Here is an 18472-nt window from a genome sequence, read left to right as displayed (position 1 = left end):
TATTTTCTCACCCATAAACAACGATTCCGACGCCGAAAACTGATTTCAATAACATTTTCTTTCGTCCTTAAAAGCTTCCCTAAATACCCATTCCACCATCTACGTAACCTTGTGCAAACCTGTCTAATTCTCCGCTGAGCATGTCCCACAAACAGCCAATTACAATGCTACCATGCCGCCAATTTTTCTCCGGTGTATAGCGAATTCTTCCACCGGAAAAATAATTTCCACACAGTGATGAGCATCCCAGAATTGCAGCTTCTGGGAGGCTTTCTAGCTGTAAAATTTTGTGATGTGGAAGCAGATTTTCGGCACCTCCATGGCCTGCAAAAATAAAATGTTATGTAGACTTAATTGAGTCTATAATGGCCTGCGGTTTTGTGATTTCGACCCATGACTATTTTTAGTTGTTCAGAAGTTCTCTGATGCGAATCTAAGTCTAGGGGAGCGAAGAATCTACAAAAAATAAATTTGTAGAGGGTGGGAGTTACTCAGATGCTGTTATATGCATTTTTTGTGACGTTTTCAAATATCTTATGGTATTTATAAAAGAAAATGTGTTTTCTAGTGGTATTTAGTTCAATATGGGGTCAATCGATATTCTTTATACATGTGTTATATCTGTTATAAGATTGAGCTTATCGTAAAATAGGATAAAGGTATCTAGATTTTGCTGTTAAATATAACTTAATTCCAAGGTAGCAAAAGGAATTCGATTCAGTGAAAATGGGAGAAATGTAGGCTTAATTAAAATTGGTATTAAATAATTAGTAAAATTATCATATACTTTTTATTTAATTTTAAAATTGAATACATGTTCATTTGATAATAGAATAAATATAATTTTTAATATCTAATCTTGCTAAATGTTAAAGTTGAATAGTTTAAATTAGTTTATAGATTAGAATGAGAGTTTAGCAATAGTATATAAATTTTGATCTAAATTAGATTCTATATTATTCTCAGTATTTTATTTCGTTTAACTATAACGTGTTAGTCCAACTAAGGGCCCAAATAATAAAAATGGTAATGCATTATAAAATTACATATAAAAGTTATCTAATTTTTATAAATCTTGAATTTATGATTGGCTATATGACGCTAAAGAAGTTTCTAAAGTAGATGAAAGTGATTAAAATCTATTAAAAATAAATCCGATAATATTACCGAGCTAAAGTTACTTTATTGCTTCAATTTCCAATGATAAATTTTAAGGCTACGTATTTGTATATTGCACTGGTATTTATATAGATTATGCTTATGTTTACAAAGACAATTTAAACAATAACGTATTTTAGATTGATATAAACAAATAAGTATTTTTTGAAAAGTATTCATTTGATAATACAATTTTAAATGAGGACGAATCTACTGTATCAAGCAAACTATCAATATTTTATAGAATCATATAATCATGAGTTTTTTATAATGTTGCACGACATAATTTTGCTGTTACTGGTTAATTTTATTTGTAAATTTTTTTGTAAATGAATTAATTCTCCTATTATAGATATAATTAAATCATTTATTTAATTGGATCACCGATGATAGTATTGACTAAAGCTTTATTTATTTGATTCCCTAGTTGATATTCAATCATTTTAAATCTTTATAATAAAAATATATTAGAATATTAAGGTTACTTTTGTGCATAAATTTATACTTATTTAAGTAATACTATACATGTTTAATGGACTGTATGCTAATTAAATAATTTAACTATGTAAATTTGAAGTTATTTAGAAGTTTAAAATATAATTTAGCCGTAAAAATAATTAATATCAAAAAATAATAATTCAATTAATAGAAGGTTGAAATATAATTAAATAAATTCTGAATTATTATCTTTTATCATAAAAATGAGATTTTATATTTTTAATATTTATTTATCTGTAGATAACAAACTGTTTATATGTTTTGCTGCAAAAAGTTATTGTCCCTATTATACCATTGAAAGACTTGTAAATAAATATAACTAGTGATATACCAATATTTATTAATCTAACTAAGACTAATTTATTATTTTTATTTCTGATAATTTTCTCAAGTTAAATATTATTTATATAAATTACTAAGAGTAAATAGCGACTTAAATATTATAAAAACTCAATTTAACCTATATACCTATTAAAATAGACGAATATTCAGTAACATTTAGCATAAATCCTATAAGATGACTAGAAATATCTTTAAGAATCAACTGATAATTATCATGTTATAATATTATTTTAATACTAGAATATGCTACTAGGTACTAATAGTAAAATAGAGACAATACTTCAATAACTTACTTTTTATTAGTATCCATAGAATAATCTCCATATAGGTTAATAATAAGTTTTAACATACAATCTGGCTATAAAATTTCCATATCTATTAACTATATTATGTTATATTAAAAATCTTTAGACGAATACGAATTAATAAAATAGAATGGACCTTAAAGCAATAATTACTAATCAAATTAAAATAGTATTGTTAATGTATCATTAATTAGAGATATTTATTTCTTTAGTTAATTATCAAGGTTAATTTTTTAAAATAAGCTATATTTTGATACTGAAAAATTTAACTTTTTTGAAGCTAATGCATAGTTTTTATTTAATATTATCTATTATTACTAGAGCTAATTTGTCATAAGCAAACAATTAACAAATTAATCAATTTATCTAGAGCTGGTAAATTATGCTAATTGTTTTCGATTAAATAATAATTATTATGCTAAATCATTAATCATCTATTCTTGAAATTAAGTAATTTATATTTAATTTACATTATAAACAAAATCTTAATAGGAATTAGTTGCTAACTAACTTTTCACAGTGTCTAATATTGTCTAGGTTGGAATTAAAGTTTAAATAAATACTGTATACTACTAAAGAAAACAACCTATTAAAACAAGCGGTTCTTTAGATGCATTTTTAGTGTAATGAAATAAACTATTTACATTAATTGATTTATTTAAGAACGAAGCTAATAGTAGATAGGAAAATTCTGGACGCTAAGCGAAGATTTTAAGAATCTATAAAACAAATTTTTCATCCTAGTATAAACAAATTTCATATGATAAGTTAAGAGTTTTATTATTAAATATATTCTGTTTTAGTAAACATTGTAAATCCAAAAGTTACTAGTTCATTATTCAAAAAAATATATATTAATAAAATATCCAAATATTCATCCTCAATTTAATTAATGGCATCAAAATATATTTCTGAAGCCATTTAAGCCAATCATCAAATGGTTACATAGTTAAAAGCACTTAATTTTGAAAATGAATCATTATAATAATAAAAATAGGATGCTATTTTATTTTTAAGTATCGTTTACGAAAATTTATTATTTTTACAATAGAATATCAAATCATTAGAATCTGATACACAAATTCCAGATATATATTATAGATAATTATCGGAAATTTTTTGGTTAGGATAGAAAAGTGGTGCGTTTATTAGCAACGAATTTTTAATTCTTATTGAAAATAGATTTTCTAATTTTTTATTAGGTTAAATTGACTAAATTTTTTAAACAGGATATTAGTAACTAATTTAAATATAATAAACTCCAGTTTAAACCCTATAACAAGAAGTAAGTGCAACTTTATAAGTCATTATTAGATAACCATTTAGTAAATTATTATTTAAACTTTAATCTTTAAATTTACAAACTTTCTTAGATTAATTAACTTAATCAATACTAGGTATTAGATAACTGAAAATTATTCCAAGATATGCTTGTAGGTAATTTGCTCGATTACTTAATACTGACTATATTCCAAATAGTGCCCCATTTACTGTTTATCCAAAATATTTATTTGCAGGATAAATATTTAAGAGAGAGTATGGTAATTGGGTACCTAGAATAGATAATATTATTATTTAAAAATAGTAGAATTAGTAGCAAACTTAAGAAAACATAAATATAACACTTATTTTGGGAAGATTATTTATATAAAAATAAAATCTAATTGCTGAATCATTATAAACGGGATTATATGTTTGCAGACTAGTATCTGCCATTAATATAGATGGAGAAATTATATCACCTGTTAATATTTCTAAAGGAGATGCTTAAGTTTCAGTTTCAGCGATAATTAACTATAGCATCAAACTATTTGAAAAATTTAATTAATCTAGTGAACTTGATAAGATTGATACAAAATTTTTAACATTGGAAGATTTATTTAGCAGTATTTACAATAATATTAATGTATTAGATAATAGGAAATTTGTAGAAATCATTTAAGAAACATTATAAAAACTATAGATTGATTTTTAAAATGTTAAAAGATATAGATCTGTTAGAAAATTATTGAATCAATACGTATAAAGGGATAATGGTACTGCTATCGGTATAAATATATAATCTATTGATACAAAGTAATCAAATAGCGAAGATGAAATTTTGCAAATAATAGATTTAGCTTAAAACCTTGCATATATACAAGCAATAGATAAGTTATAATAGAATTTTATACTAAAATAATAAGAAAATGATGGTTGTAATGATGATTATAATTGTCAAGATATCTTTAATATATAACGTTAGTCGCAATTACTTTATGAGAAACAATTACTTACTTCTGAACTTAACTTACCGTTCGAATTTAAAGTATCAACAATTGATTAAAGCTTAGGTAACCTGGTAGATAAACAATAAATTAAGGTTTCACTATTAAAAAATTCATAAGTGCTTTAATCAAATACAATAGGATTAATAAAAACTATGAAAGTTTCTAGTTCTGGGTAAACTATTAGATTAGGTGCAGACCTATCAGTAGAGTTAGCTAAACCATTAGCTATATAAATTACCTAACCATTTTCATAAGTTCTACCTAAAATTAGAATTTCAGTTTAAATAGGGTCTCATACTGGGGAAGTTATTGTTCCTTTAAAGTCCGGAGAGGATAAAAATATATTAGATTATTCTTCAGATTCACTAAATTATTCTATTGGTTATCTTTTATAATGTAATAGTTTGGACTCAAAATCTGATAATGTTTAACCATTTAAAAAGTAAAACTTCGACCCAAATATGAATTATAGCTTAGAAAATATTTAGTAGCTTGATAGTAAGATCCAGACACCAATAGGGTAATCGTAATATAAAGGAGGAGACTTTAATAAATATAAATAGGAACTTACATAATTTTATAATTTAGAAAAAACAGCAGTCAAAAAATATGATCCAACTAATTTTATTAATTTGGGAGAATTAGCAACAGGAGTCAAGTTATCAATAATAGAAGGTAAAAAATCGTAAAAATAAAAAATATAGCTACATTAAAGTATAACATAAGTCAATAGAAAAACAAGATTGTAATATGATGATGTATGGAAAGCTCCTTTAAATGAACCATTGTTTCTTTCGTAATATTTAGCAGCAATGAAATAAATTTATTAAAATTTTTAGACAGATTTCATTTAGGAAAAATTAGTTATTTTATGGCCATCTGGAAAATGGATAAATCCATTCATATTATAACCATTTTTATGGAAATCTCGATCATTATATCCTGTTAAGATTCTATAACGTTCTAAAGGTAGAACATTACATTCATTATATTTAAAATAGTTCTAAAAATAAGATAATCTATTGGAAAATGAGATTCACGAAAATATTGTTGAAGGAGAGTTTGTTTAAGTATCTTTAAGTGTTATCAGATTATAACTTTATGAAACTCCAATAACTACATCATTATTTTAAATAGCAGCAAAATTAACAGGTTCAGGATGCGAAGCATAATCAACAGAACTTTAGTCACCTTTAAATGACGAAGTATTTTTTAGCGAGAAACTAGAATTTTCTGCACCGCTGCCAAAATTATTTAAAGAGAAAGAGTTTTTAGGATATGATGCATCAGATGAAGCTATCGCATCGTTCCCATATGCTGTCAAGCTTATCCTCTATGAGCACAACCCCAACGATAACTCATATATCGCAGAATCGCAAGTGACGATACCTCTCCGTAGCTTGTTTTTAAAATAATCGGTGGAAGGAGAAATCTACCTGCAGACAGCATCTATCCAAATAATTCTCACCTTTGATCCACCTCGCACCCCTGTTTCGCAGTAGTAGGAAAGCAAGAAGGGGGATGTTTATTTCTGCAACCTTGATAGTAGCTAGTATACAGGGTAGCTCCCCTCAGAGTTTGGACAAAAAATGCAGAGAATTGAGCAGATCTAGACACGAACTGGGTAGCTAAGCGCAGAATCGAGTATCTACGAACAGGAGCTGATGCAGCAGATGACCACTCGGCAGAAAAGAGCGTACCTCAAAAAGTATTCTATCAGGTAGTCCTACGAGCAGCGGGGTATTACCTTGTTCGTGAACAACCTGAAAGGTGACCAGGTGTTCATAAATTAGCTCCTTCCCTCGGAGATACAGACGTAGAAGCTGATACTATAGTTTAGTATTAAGAAAATCGACGACTGTATAGCCTTTGCGGCTAGCGTGCCATTCATACCGGATACGCTAGTCCGGTACTACACCGAACAGTAACTAGGCAGTTTCCAGCTGGAGACTCGGATGAGCCTGGACCAGGTGTTCAGCGTGTGCGGCGGAGACTATTTCGAGCACGCCATGTTGCTCCAGGCACTGCTCAGTGGTTGCGGCTACCAGGCGTTCGTAGCGCGTCTCTGCACCCAGGTGCTTGTTAATGAGTATTATGTGCTGCTCGTCAACGATGGCTCCTAGGTACTGATAGACCCTGTTTCGACAATACAGTACAGTCTCATATCGCCTTTCTTGACCAAACTGATTCTGGTGTTTGACAACTCTCGGATTATTGTGTCGCGCTAGATTGACATGCGGCCGTCCGTGACAGAGTTCGAGTTCAAAGACCCCGAGAGCTGGGTCAGCCTTCCAATATAGACCATCCAGGGCAATATTGAACTTGCGGATATGCTGCTTCCCACTCTTCCGAAGGCGCTGGAGTCGCTACAGTAACAGTTGAAGGAGGCCGTGCGGCAGTTCATCTGCGATTCGCGTGACCAGAAGATCACAAAGTTCAACGACAGTGTCGCCAATGCCCTAGAGTAGGGAGATTTTGGGGTACTCGATCAGTACAACACAACCTTGCTGGAAATTAGAACGGCCTGGGAGGATTCGGCCGTGCTCATGGAGAAGATCCAGAACTCTGCGATTACAGAGACAGACTCAAGGTACTGCGAGTTCGTTATAGCCCTGAAGGTGCGCGGGTTCGGCAGCAAGTTTGGCTTCATTGAGCTGATCCTGGCAAGATTGATGCCGAAGCTTGCCGGGAAGGAGAGCGCCAAGAAGGGAGTCAAGCTGCTGGGAAGCAAGTTTGGCCACGGCCAGTGAGGTTATATTTCCTATTCTTAGACCCCTAGTGATGTGAATTTTCAAACGGCGTTCCCTGCTGATGTATGCCCCAAAAAAGTTCAGTCACTCGTAGAACGCGATGCTACTCACGCCGTGGCAGCCTGCCACAGTGCAGTACGCTCCCTTTCCAAAATCTGGGACTACGGCGCACCGCTTGCCGTGAATCTGGCAGTTGTACTGCTGCAGGTCCTCCTAGATCAAAATTAGTGTATCGAAGTGAAAGTTGCACATAGAGTCCGTGAGCTTCAGGAAGCTAGATGAAGGGGCCGGCGTGCAATTCTGTTGTACGATTATGGTTTGCAGCAGCGACTCAGCGATGATATTGCGGTCCTCCGGGTGAACAGTCTGGTTAGCCGGGAATTCAGAAACCTGATCAACCTGCTCATACGCGCCCAGCTTGACAGTGGATTCCAGCCGCTCATTTTGAGCGCTGCATCTGACCTGCTGCGTGATCTGGACACCATGGATCAAAATACGGCTCTTTCCATAGCTGAAGACAGTCGGATCCTGTATGATATCGTACGGGAAAAGAGCCTACAGCTCATCGTTGGGCACCTGGGGAAATACTCTAGTATCGGTAACGCATACATCGCCTATGGGTCCCAACACGAGCCTTGTGTTAGGGTGATGAGTCCGCACCACCTCCTGCAAGAGGTTAGCCGAGGTCAGTGCTCGCGCAACATTGGGAGGCAGCGTAAAGTCGCCGTGACTCGCAAAAGACCAGTTGAACACGAAAATATGAGAAGGGGACACTGGTAGCTACTGCAGCAATGCTTTGAACCGACTGAACGCGAGATATGAAGTGACGGTCTTTAGAATTAAAAAATAAGGGTTATATTCAATTTATATATTTTATAGTATTTTTAATTTTGAGTATAATTTATATATTTATATCTACACATGTTTGCACAGTAGTAAATCTTATTGCTATTAAGTTCTATTCTGTGTAAGAACTATTGATTATAAATTTAAAGTCGGAAACAAAACATTGTTGTGTTGAGAAGTTAAAGGATTATGAAGTTCTTTTAATTCAAAACTAAATTGAAGCTGTATTTATCACTCCTCCCCTTCACCACAACCTTCTTCTTAAATATAACATCCACCACAGATATCTAAGTCATTAATTCTTCTTTTAATATCAATCTCGCTAATTCTTAAAATAGTATCATCTTCGTCAATACTTAATACACCAATTTTACCCGAAGTAGTTGCATACACTATAAAGTCGCCAAATTATTTTAAAGACTTAATTCTTTGGTTGCTTACTCCACTCTTTCTTAAAACTTGTAATTCTAAGCTTAATTAAATTATTTTACCACTTTCACAACCTATATATATTAAGTTTTTAAATTTGCAATAGCATATTATTTTTTCATTTTCTAAGACAAAACTTTATATAATTTCGTCCTGTTATGATGATAATTTGATAATTTTTCTCTGCCCAATAACCAATAAGTTATTGTTAATAAGATCATAGTCTACTAAATACTCTCCTAGGTGTTTTTAATAATTTACTTTAGATAAAATTTTATCTGGAAGTTAATATATCATGAAATTCTTATTATCAGCCAAAATTGGGACATTTTAAATAATTCTAACAAGTATTGAAGAATCTGTAGTTGTGAATGCATTCTCTTAATCATAAATAAATGTTTAGCTTGGAGATGAAATAATTAGGAAATTATTGATAGAAGCTAAAGATGATACTGCATCTACAGGATACTCATATTATTACTTATTTTAATTATATACCTATATTGTTTTTTTATCAGATATCACAAACTTTTAGCCATGAAATTTAATATTAAATAACGATGAAGAAGAAATCTATGTTGCTAAAATTTAAATCAAATTTGGAAAATTGAACTCAAATAAAGCTAGTGTACCATCATTGGTAACGATCGCTATTCTATTCATTTTCTTAAAAGAAAGTGAAAAGATTACTAATGTATATTAAATAGTATAATAATACTGTTATACCGTTCACTTTATAATTATCTCTTTTATGTCTTATTCAATTTTCATAATAGATATCTTTTAATGTATTAAGTAAATATTATTTTTAATAAGAAAGCGCAAAAATTATTAGATGGTTAAGTAAATATTAAAAATAATGGCCAGAATACTTAACGATAAAAAATACTATATCCAAAATAAAATAAAAGTTACGGCGCTGCCTAATTTTATAATACCATTAAGAATAAGTGTTTATTTACTATAATTTTATCGATTTTCATGCAAAGCAATATAATATAAAGGACATGATGCGATCAAAATCATTCCTAGTACTAAATTAACCATATACCACTAACTATTACTGGGTTTAAACCTGAGTGTTAGTGTAAATAACGGCACACCAATTATAATTTATAGACATTATGCACCTAAAAATAAGGTATACATTATTTTTCTTATAGTTCGTAAAGCCTCGTAAATTCTCTCACTTGTAAAGTTTTTACTTGAAAAACTACCAATTATACCTTTACCACTTCAACATTTTAATTTTTTCCGTGTATTTTTCTTCGGTATACATAATGATATCCAAGCATAAATCAGCTAAAATCTCTAAAATATGTGCCGCGCGCTCTTCGGGACTACTAAGTTTGCTTTAAATTATAAGTTAAGACTTCTTCTTTCCAGAAGATGGGATATGTTTTGGAGGAATAGTTTTTTTAACGCTTCCCATTTTGTCAAATGGTGTGGAGTTTTCAGAACCAACTCTGCTTGCAGTTTTTTCACTAACCTCAGATGTACTTTCTTCAGTATAACCCCGTTTCACATTATACAAAAATCGAACCAGGAGCTCTAAAAAGTTTTCTTTCTTTACATATTTTGTCCTCAGCGCTTTATATGTACACCCACGTAAAATGCATAATAAACTACTAATTGCGTAGTCATACTCCATCATTTCAAACTCAAGGCCAAACTAACTGATATTCGCTTCAAATACGCTTTGCCCCCTTGCATTTTAGCTGAATATCAAGTTTTTGATCATTAAATCTGGCAGCTACTTGAGGTTTCCTTCATCTGAAATTTACTACAAATGAGACTATTTTTTCATCAAATTATCAATAACAGAAACAGCGTTAATTTTTGCTTAAATAGAGCTATTTTGCTCTAATTTTAATATTGCTAATTTAGTTAACTGCTGAGCCTACGATTTCTTAATCGATTTTGCAGGTACATTTGCCATCATAGCCAGTGCTTCGTCTTGCAGTGCTTCATTGTTTGTTTCTAGCGCGATTTCAGCAATTTGGTTCACTGATTCAAAAACAGCATCTGCTTTCTTGGATTCCGAAGAAATTGAGGCTGTAGCATTAGAAAATATTTTTGCGATGTTTTCTTACTTTGTAGCTGCAAATTAGGCTGAAAGAGCATTTAAAAGGTTAGATTGCGCAATTTTGGAAGCAATTTTTGTTTGTTAAGTCAAGGTTATTAAAGTTGCAACAAGATTAGATGGAGGAGTTTTTAATAGGCATGTTAAAGAGGTTAATTCAAGAGCTACATCTGTAAGATTTAGTTAATCCACAGAGTTTTTATCATCAAATAGTTAATAAATTATTTTAGAATAAAGCTCGGATGTCTACTAAAAGTTTTACATATCTTAATCTTCATTATGATTTTAATGATTTTTAGCAATTTTTTCAATTTTGGTGGTTTCTGAATCCTTTTAATCATAGTCTTATGTAAATTTATCAAGAATTTACTATTTAGTATTAGAAATTTATTAGATAATAGCAGAGCCTAAGCCTAAACTAGCCATTTCAGTTAAAAGTGCTGGGTCAAAAGTAAGATTGTATAGTAGTTTGATCACAGGTTCAACTGAGTTAGTTTTATCATCTTATACTAATTTGATTAAAATCTAAAGAATACTTGCTTTCTTAATAAGATCTGGTCCATGATCCATAAGAGAAACCATTTTTAAAAAATTAACAACTATATTTACTAATTAAGCATTAATTGGCTTTCTTTTAATAACGGATGCGAGCATTGGTACAAGTTTATTAACACCCATAAAAAATTACATTGATCCAGATTTACTAGAAGCAGTTTCAATAAGATTAATCAATGTAGAAAGTGCGACAAATAATAATCTATCTTATGTTGTTATAAGTATTTTAAATTTTTCATATTCTGTAATATAAACAGATTTCTTTTTAGGATCATCACCAAGTGATTTCTTGGCATCAGATAGCTCCTTATAAATAACTGAATATCTTTTATTTTCCTAATCAATCATTTTAATCAATGAATCTGGGGCTTTATGGGTTAATAATATTTACCCGAAGCTTTCATAGAAAGATAATGCGAAAAATGTTTAAGTAATATTTGTTCCAAGACCAATATTTTTCATACCATCTTCTCTTAAAGTTCTCGCTAATGCAGATAATAAAACGTCGTTTTTTGCAATCTTTTATAAATTTTTTTCATCCTGTGTTAGTTAAGCAATTTTATTAGTAACATCTAATTTAACAGGTAGGTCATCATATAAACCTTCTATATATTTATCCAAATCCTTGATATTTGCATCGCCTATTGAATTTAATTATGTATTATTACATAATGATTTTAAACACTTTTTTAACATAGTCTTTTTAGATGGGTCAATTAATGGACTCACCTTAATAAGCTCGCTGGCAAGTTCATCAATATCTTCCTCTTTAAATAAATTTAGCGGTACTTACTTGACACCAAAAGATGCATCTTCTTCTGTTGTATTATCATCTAATTAATAATTAATAGTTTATTTGAATTTAACCAATAAAATACGTTTTTCTAAATCAACATCTAGACCTGCTGGTTCAATCTTTTTTGATAGGATTCGTTTAGGCATTTTAAAATTTACAGATGATATATTATATAAATAAAAAGTTATATGTTAATGATATTTAATAATTTATATAATATTCATTAATCATTTTTCCATCTATTTTTGCAATCGCAACACATGAAAAATCTTGTCATCGGTTCATCTGAACTGCGAGTTTAAAACATAATACAATATGCCATGTCATGATTACAGTTAGGACACTCTTCTTTAACTTTTGCTCCATCTTATAATTATTCTCCAGTAATTACTGGATTTACTGGTAAAGGTTCATTTTAAAGTTATAATGTTGCCTAACCATCCACATAATAAATATAAGGGCATCGCGGGCATGCAAACTTTGTAGAGGTTGCTTTATCTATTAGTAAAACTGATGAACATGTAGGGCAAAAGAGCATTTTAAAGTGGTAAAAGAAATTTATTCATAAAATTTTCATATATCTGTCTGCAACTCATAGGCATCACCTATTTTCATAGAGTTAAACCGGCATGCATAAATGCATTAACAACAATTGACACACAGATATTTTTTATCAAACTTTACTTATTTCGTAATTGGATCTTATTCAATAGCACCTGGTTCACAAGCTCTTACGCAAGCTCCACAATGAACGCAATAGTCTTCAATATAAATTATTCTCATTTTATAAGTATTATATTAATTATGATTAAAAGATAGTAAAATATTTATTATCTGAATGAAAGGAATCACAGTGAACATAATCTAGTTAATTATATGTTAAACTTAGATGGGCATAAATAATATTTCACTAAAATTAATCAATATATTAAATTAATATAGAGAAATATATAGTTATACTAAAATTATAAATAGTAGTTATGTCTAAAAAATCATAACAAAACGTATTTTAATATTTGAAACAATGAGAGTTATTTATGTAAATTTTAGAAATCAATAGTTTATAACGACACTAGCTACACACTAGTTATATATAATCATAGAGTAATTGGTTATTACTTTAAAGATTTGTCGATTTTTTAAGTTGATACATTCTGGTTTATATAATAATACTGTGTATAACTGTATATTTTGTATATCATGTATGAATTACATTTTCGATACTATGTAGTAAAGAAGATTGGTACATATATCGAAAACTATAAGTTTTTAAGTTTAAAAATATTAAATAAGTTAAATAAGTTAATTCAGAAGTCTAATAAATCTTAAATTTTTGCCCCTAATCGGGCGTCTTTGACAAGCTTAACTCTTTCTTCAAGTTGATTAACTCTGGCTGAAATTCCTTTAGCCATATTATTATTAGTAATATACTTCGAATACATATTTTAAATCAATAAATCTTCATTTTATTATTAATGTTCTTATTAATCTAAGTTAAAATCTTCAATACTACGAATTTTATTTATTGATGACGAATTATTATTGAATAATTTTTACCCTGTTTTTAACTACATTTCATGAAGATGCTATTACTCTTAATTTTTATGATATTAATTATTTGGTAATAAATTAAAATCGTTTTTAACATCAAATTTTGACTTTAGATTATTTATTTCGTCCAACAACTCTGAAATCTTTACTGATTTCTGACTATTTTCAATAATATAGGTTTACATGCCACCTAAAGCATCTTTAAATTCTTAATTTTCTTTTTCTAATTCTTAATTTTCTATTTAAAGTTTAATTCTACTTTGTTTTTCTTATTCATATTTTTACAGAAGTAACTAGTTTTCAATTGCCAATTATTTTAATGAATTTATTTCTACGACACTATTTTTGCCATTGAGTTATATTTTTAATGTGTTATTCTCAAGAAGGAGTTACTGAAGCTTATCCTATAATATTTAAATTTATGATTGGTATTCAGATGTTTATGACTTTAAAATTGAGTTTTCAGAATTAATTTTATTTAAAATTTCACACAAAGAAATATATATTTTATCATTTTAGAAATTAAGGTAAATAGATATAGGCTATTTTTGAGTAATAATGATGTTGTTTAATGCAGAAATATTATCAATGTAATTAACTTTCAAAAAATCATTAAATTAAATAAGATCTTTATCTGGATTAGCACCTGGCAATATTAATTTATTTATTGTAACATTTTTGAATAGCTTTCCTAGTCTTTTAATTCTTACTGAGAATATCAAAACAAATTTAACAGATTATAGTCTACTTTTATAAGGTATTTTTTTAACCATAATACTTGGATTAAATTATGCGATAAAAAGCATTGTTTAACGCTCTTTCTGATAGTATGATGAAATCTATTACTTTGCTAAATTTAAATCTGTTTACAGATCATATATCTATTTTTAAGAAATCTAAATTGCCTTGAGCATAAAGTTTGATAATTTGAGTGAATTATTAGAGAATTATTATAACTATTGTTAGCTTTCAAATTGGCTTTATAGCAGTAATTCTTTTTATTTAAATGACTATTCCATAATATCTTTCTCTTTTTAAAATTCTTCAAATTACTGTATTTACTTTTTAAGCTATTATTTAAGTGAATTCATTTCTGTATCAGAATGTAAAATTGTTTAGGTTAATGGTTTATATGATAGCAACTTCGGCTCCATAAATTATACATTCTATGATTAGTTAAATAATAAATTAAATTAACAATTTGAATAAAAATAATTATTTCCACTCCTCGTGAATGTCCGGCTCCGTGGTATTCTCTACTCCTATCAACAACCCTATTCTCAAGCGCCAATAAATAGTATGTTTTAACAATTAAAAAATAACTTATACTAACAAACTAGATGGTTAAAGTTTTCCATACTGGAAAAGCTTGCCCTGATAGCAAGGCCCTTAAAGCCATTGTTGCTGACAAGTTAAAGGTTAAGGATATCTCTACCATTATATTAAAAGATACTCACACTTCTTTTGGTGGTAGTTTTACCAAGACCCACGTTAACGTTTACGAATCTGCTGATGCTGCCAAGAAATTTGAGCCTAAGCACAGACTTGTCCGTAGTGGTCTCATTGAAAAGAAGAAGCCCGTTTCTCGTAAGATGCTCAAGAATTTCAAGAACAAACTTGCTACTAAGCGCGGACAAGAGAAAGCTAAGCTCCAGATGACCAAGAAATGATTAACAACCTATATATAAATATTTTAAAATATTATTATATAAGAATTTTTCACTCCTCAAGAATGCTTGCTCATTTTTCTATTAATTAGTCAATACGACATAAATAACTAATTCAGTTTATAAATCTATTGCCAAAATTTCCTTTAAAAACTTGTTCTAATTCTATTTAATAGAATAATATTGCTTTCACATGTCATACATGCTCAAATGATACGACATCAGTTTATTGTGGATAATGCTTTTTCGATTCAAATCATAATAATCATTATTGGTATAGTAAAAACTCTAGTATTGGATAATGTGATTGTGGAGATGATACCGCAATTTCATCATCTGGATTTTGTTAAAAGCATTCAAAATAAAAAGATATTCAATTATCATATGAATAGTTCTATTAAATTATTATTCACTCTTATGATTTAATTGAAAAGCTTACTAATAACACACTTATTTTTGAAATACCTGAAAATTAGTTTTTATTTGATGGATTGGCTATAGTAGTTATTTTTAACGCATGTAATATTACAATTAAAGATATTTATAATATGTATGTAATGGGTAATATAGATTATAATATATCATAAGACGAAGCTTCATTATCATATTATTACTAATTTATGAAAAAATAACTTATTACAGATGAAGAAAAGAAAATTTACGGCGGAATATTATTAAATAGTTACCATTTTAGAGTTCATACAATGTAAATTATTAAATATTAAACTGATATGTTAATAGACTGCAAAAATGAAGCTGTATTTGAGGCTATGATATAAGTTTTGAATGAACCTAGAGCACTATACAATGCAAAAGATTAAGATTCATTAATATCTATACTTTAATGTATTTATGATTGTATTAGTATTAATTTAAACCAAGAGGACTTAGCTAAGTTTATCTTATAATAGTTTGATGGCTTTTAATTGTTTTCATTTTTTTAAAGAATTTAGTCGGATTATTCTTTAGTTAATGGACAAATTAAGTTTTTAGAAATATTGACTAGATTGCATAAACTCTTAGGCTAGAAGTTCAGCCTATCATTAACAAATAAGTATGATAATAGTAATATTTTTATCAATAATTGGTATAATTTTTCAAATGCGTACATTCTAATTATTTTTTAATTATCTAGATACATCAATCGTGTTTACTTAAAAGATACTTTATCTTTAGATGACTTACTATTAAATAATTTTTAGAAATAATGTGATTAAAACTTTGACATTGATAAATTTAAAGATGCCGTATTACCATTAATTAATTTACAATTTTTAAAAATAACTGATTTGCACTAATTTTAATTAGTGGGAAATTATTTAGTTTCTTTTATAGTAGCATAAATATGTTATTTTTCTAATATTAGTTTAAATGCGCTAATACAAAGATGGGAAATATAATATTCTGTTGATTAACTAGTGGAATTATTATTATATGATATTGTTAATTACCACTGTTAAAGGCTTAGAATTTATGCAGGGGAATGTGAAAAGCAAAACTTATTGGAATTATAGGATATAGTTACATAATAAGAAAATATTATTTAAATCAACATTATTATTTTTGAACAAGTATTCGTAGTTTAATAATTACTAAATTTTCATTCTGATCCATACGCATTTTTATCAATATTCTTTTAAAACATCAGTATATTAATTTAGTATTTACATATCATAGCATTTCAGCCTAATATTAATGAATAAAATTTTTATTAATATATGATTAACACCAAAAATAATCTCAAGCTAGATGAATATGAATTTGAACAATTTTTAAACGCTACATAACTATACCCATCTAAAGCTTTACAGATATATAAAGAATTAAATACATTTTCTAAGTAATTACTAAAGTCAGATATAGCAACTCTTACATCAGACTAATACATTGAACTGTCTTTGTAATGGAGTCATTTTGATTAATTTATAGAATAAAGAATCAGTAATCAATAGACCATTAATTTGCCAAGCTTTGGTTAAAAGATTAATTCAAAATTATAGTTTCTTTATGAATAAAAAGTAATTAATTTTTTATAGGAAAATTTGTAGAATGAATCCTCATTTACTATTTAAATTTGTATTTACAGATTACTTAGTTCATAAGATATTAGTATTAAGAATTAGACACTTTTTCTAAATTAGTATTTATTTTTACAAACTATATAGGCTGAAACAAAAGTTATTAAAAAAATTAATATATTTGATAGATATTAAAATTTTAAGAACAATTTAATTAGTACCCAAAATGGTAATATTTTAGTCATATCTAATTTACAATCATAAAATACTCATTAATAGTAATGTTAAACACCTATCTGTTCTATCTGTCATGAACCTGAAAATAGTTAACTGTTAGATTAGGCGCCAGTTTATTTTAATTATAACTTAGGATAAATATTTTCATGTGGACATTTATTCCATAAGAGCTGTATTATACAACTTAGTTAGGAAAATACTTTGCTTAACTGTCCTCTTTGTTAGCAATAATTTACTCACATATATAACAATGATAATGATGATATTAGCACATGTATTAAATAACAGATAGGTATTCTCTATTAATTATCTAGTGTTATTTTTAGTAAAATTAATTAATAAAAAATTTAAACACGGTTGGATTAATTGAAAAATTTACTTACTGTACCGTATTAATACACCTTTGAATAATAAAAAGTATTTAGATTCTAAGAATTTTTTGAAAATAGCACCTTTAATTATTTAAAAATTCTAAATACAGGAGTTACTTGCTAAAATTGTAAAATATAAATAAATGAATCATAAAATGTATATTAGTGCTTACATTGTAAAAAATATTTTCATAGTACTTGTATAAATATTAATTATAATTTATCTTTATCTTGTCATTGCGGATAAAGCCTAGGATTTTTCTGCTTATAAACTTTAGATATACTAATAAATCCATTATTAGTTTATCCATCTCCTTTTAAAGATTCCTTCGGTAGAATTTCTAATACTATTTTTACTTTTGAGAAGAAACTATTTGAAGAAGGTATAGAACATTTAACTATACTTTTTTATTCAAAATTATTTTATTAATTTACTAAATCGTAGTTAGAAATATATGTAACTGACTTTAAACTTGATGCATACGACTAATTCGAACCTATTATTAACTCCTTGTTTCTTTTAGGTATATTAAAAATGGATGAATTTGAGGTCTTTCCGTTATAAGATGAAAATGAGTTTAATGAGTGAATTTATT

At 28.2% G+C, this 18472-nt stretch overlaps 11 protein-coding genes across 11 annotated transcripts; 3 read left to right on the top strand and 8 right to left on the bottom strand. All coding sequences in view use genetic code 6, as the record gives it.

Moving 5' to 3' along the window:
• Positions 1-7: 7 nt before the first annotated feature.
• SS50377_23264 (Separase) lies at positions 8-3139 on the bottom strand (the record flags this gene model as incomplete). The annotated part of the gene is made up of 1 exon (XM_067907129.1): positions 8-3139. The coding sequence occupies one exon, from the start codon at positions 3137-3139 to the stop codon at positions 8-10; it is 3132 nt and encodes a 1043-aa protein (XP_067766397.1).
• A 56-nt stretch (positions 3140-3195) lies between these two features.
• Positions 3196-7323, top strand: SS50377_23263 (uncharacterized protein; the record flags this gene model as incomplete). The annotated part of the gene is made up of 1 exon (XM_067907128.1): positions 3196-7323. One exon carries the CDS (start codon positions 3196-3198, stop codon positions 7321-7323), a length of 4128 nt encoding a protein of 1375 aa, XP_067766396.1.
• Positions 7324-7407: 84 nt separating this feature from the next.
• On the bottom strand, positions 7408-7575 carry SS50377_23262 (uncharacterized protein; the record flags this gene model as incomplete). Its single annotated transcript, XM_067907127.1, has 1 exon — positions 7408-7575. One exon carries the CDS (start codon positions 7573-7575, stop codon positions 7408-7410), a length of 168 nt encoding a protein of 55 aa, XP_067766395.1.
• An 825-nt stretch (positions 7576-8400) lies between these two features.
• On the bottom strand, positions 8401-9261 carry SS50377_23261 (uncharacterized protein; the record flags this gene model as incomplete). Its single annotated transcript, XM_067907126.1, has 1 exon — positions 8401-9261. One exon carries the CDS (start codon positions 9259-9261, stop codon positions 8401-8403), a length of 861 nt encoding a protein of 286 aa, XP_067766394.1.
• Positions 9262-9327: 66 nt separating this feature from the next.
• SS50377_23260 (Transmembrane domain-containing protein) lies at positions 9328-9747 on the bottom strand (the record flags this gene model as incomplete). Its single annotated transcript, XM_067907125.1, has 1 exon — positions 9328-9747. The coding sequence occupies one exon, from the start codon at positions 9745-9747 to the stop codon at positions 9328-9330; it is 420 nt and encodes a 139-aa protein (XP_067766393.1).
• Positions 9748-9784: 37 nt separating this feature from the next.
• On the bottom strand, positions 9785-12178 carry SS50377_23259 (Kinesin-associated protein; the record flags this gene model as incomplete). Its single annotated transcript, XM_067907124.1, has 1 exon — positions 9785-12178. The coding sequence occupies one exon, from the start codon at positions 12176-12178 to the stop codon at positions 9785-9787; it is 2394 nt and encodes a 797-aa protein (XP_067766392.1).
• A 74-nt stretch (positions 12179-12252) lies between these two features.
• Positions 12253-12570, bottom strand: SS50377_23258 (DNA-directed RNA polymerase subunit; the record flags this gene model as incomplete). The annotated part of the gene is made up of 1 exon (XM_067907123.1): positions 12253-12570. The coding sequence occupies one exon, from the start codon at positions 12568-12570 to the stop codon at positions 12253-12255; it is 318 nt and encodes a 105-aa protein (XP_067766391.1).
• Positions 12571-12605: 35 nt separating this feature from the next.
• SS50377_23257 (Cysteine-rich protein) lies at positions 12606-12815 on the bottom strand (the record flags this gene model as incomplete). The annotated part of the gene is made up of 1 exon (XM_067907122.1): positions 12606-12815. The coding sequence occupies one exon, from the start codon at positions 12813-12815 to the stop codon at positions 12606-12608; it is 210 nt and encodes a 69-aa protein (XP_067766390.1).
• A 524-nt stretch (positions 12816-13339) lies between these two features.
• SS50377_23256 (uncharacterized protein) lies at positions 13340-14737 on the bottom strand (the record flags this gene model as incomplete). The annotated part of the gene is made up of 1 exon (XM_067907121.1): positions 13340-14737. The coding sequence occupies one exon, from the start codon at positions 14735-14737 to the stop codon at positions 13340-13342; it is 1398 nt and encodes a 465-aa protein (XP_067766389.1).
• An 80-nt stretch (positions 14738-14817) lies between these two features.
• Positions 14818-15253, top strand: SS50377_23255 (Ribosomal protein S24; the record flags this gene model as incomplete). The annotated part of the gene is made up of 2 exons (XM_067907120.1): positions 14818-14880; positions 14924-15253. The coding sequence occupies 2 exons, from the start codon at positions 14818-14820 to the stop codon at positions 15251-15253; spliced, it is 393 nt and encodes a 130-aa protein (XP_067766388.1).
• Positions 15254-15315: 62 nt separating this feature from the next.
• On the top strand, positions 15316-18465 carry SS50377_23254 (putative zinc finger in N-recognin (UBR box) and ring finger domain-containing protein; the record flags this gene model as incomplete). The annotated part of the gene is made up of 1 exon (XM_067907119.1): positions 15316-18465. One exon carries the CDS (start codon positions 15316-15318, stop codon positions 18463-18465), a length of 3150 nt encoding a protein of 1049 aa, XP_067766387.1.
• Positions 18466-18472: the final 7 nt, after the last annotated feature.

Source organism: Spironucleus salmonicida, chromosome 3 (genome assembly GCF_000497125.1).
Source record: "Spironucleus salmonicida strain ATCC 50377 chromosome 3, whole genome shotgun sequence".
Classification (NCBI taxonomy): domain Eukaryota; phylum Fornicata; order Diplomonadida; family Hexamitidae; genus Spironucleus; species Spironucleus salmonicida.
This window is presented reverse-complemented; position numbering and strand designations above follow the sequence as displayed.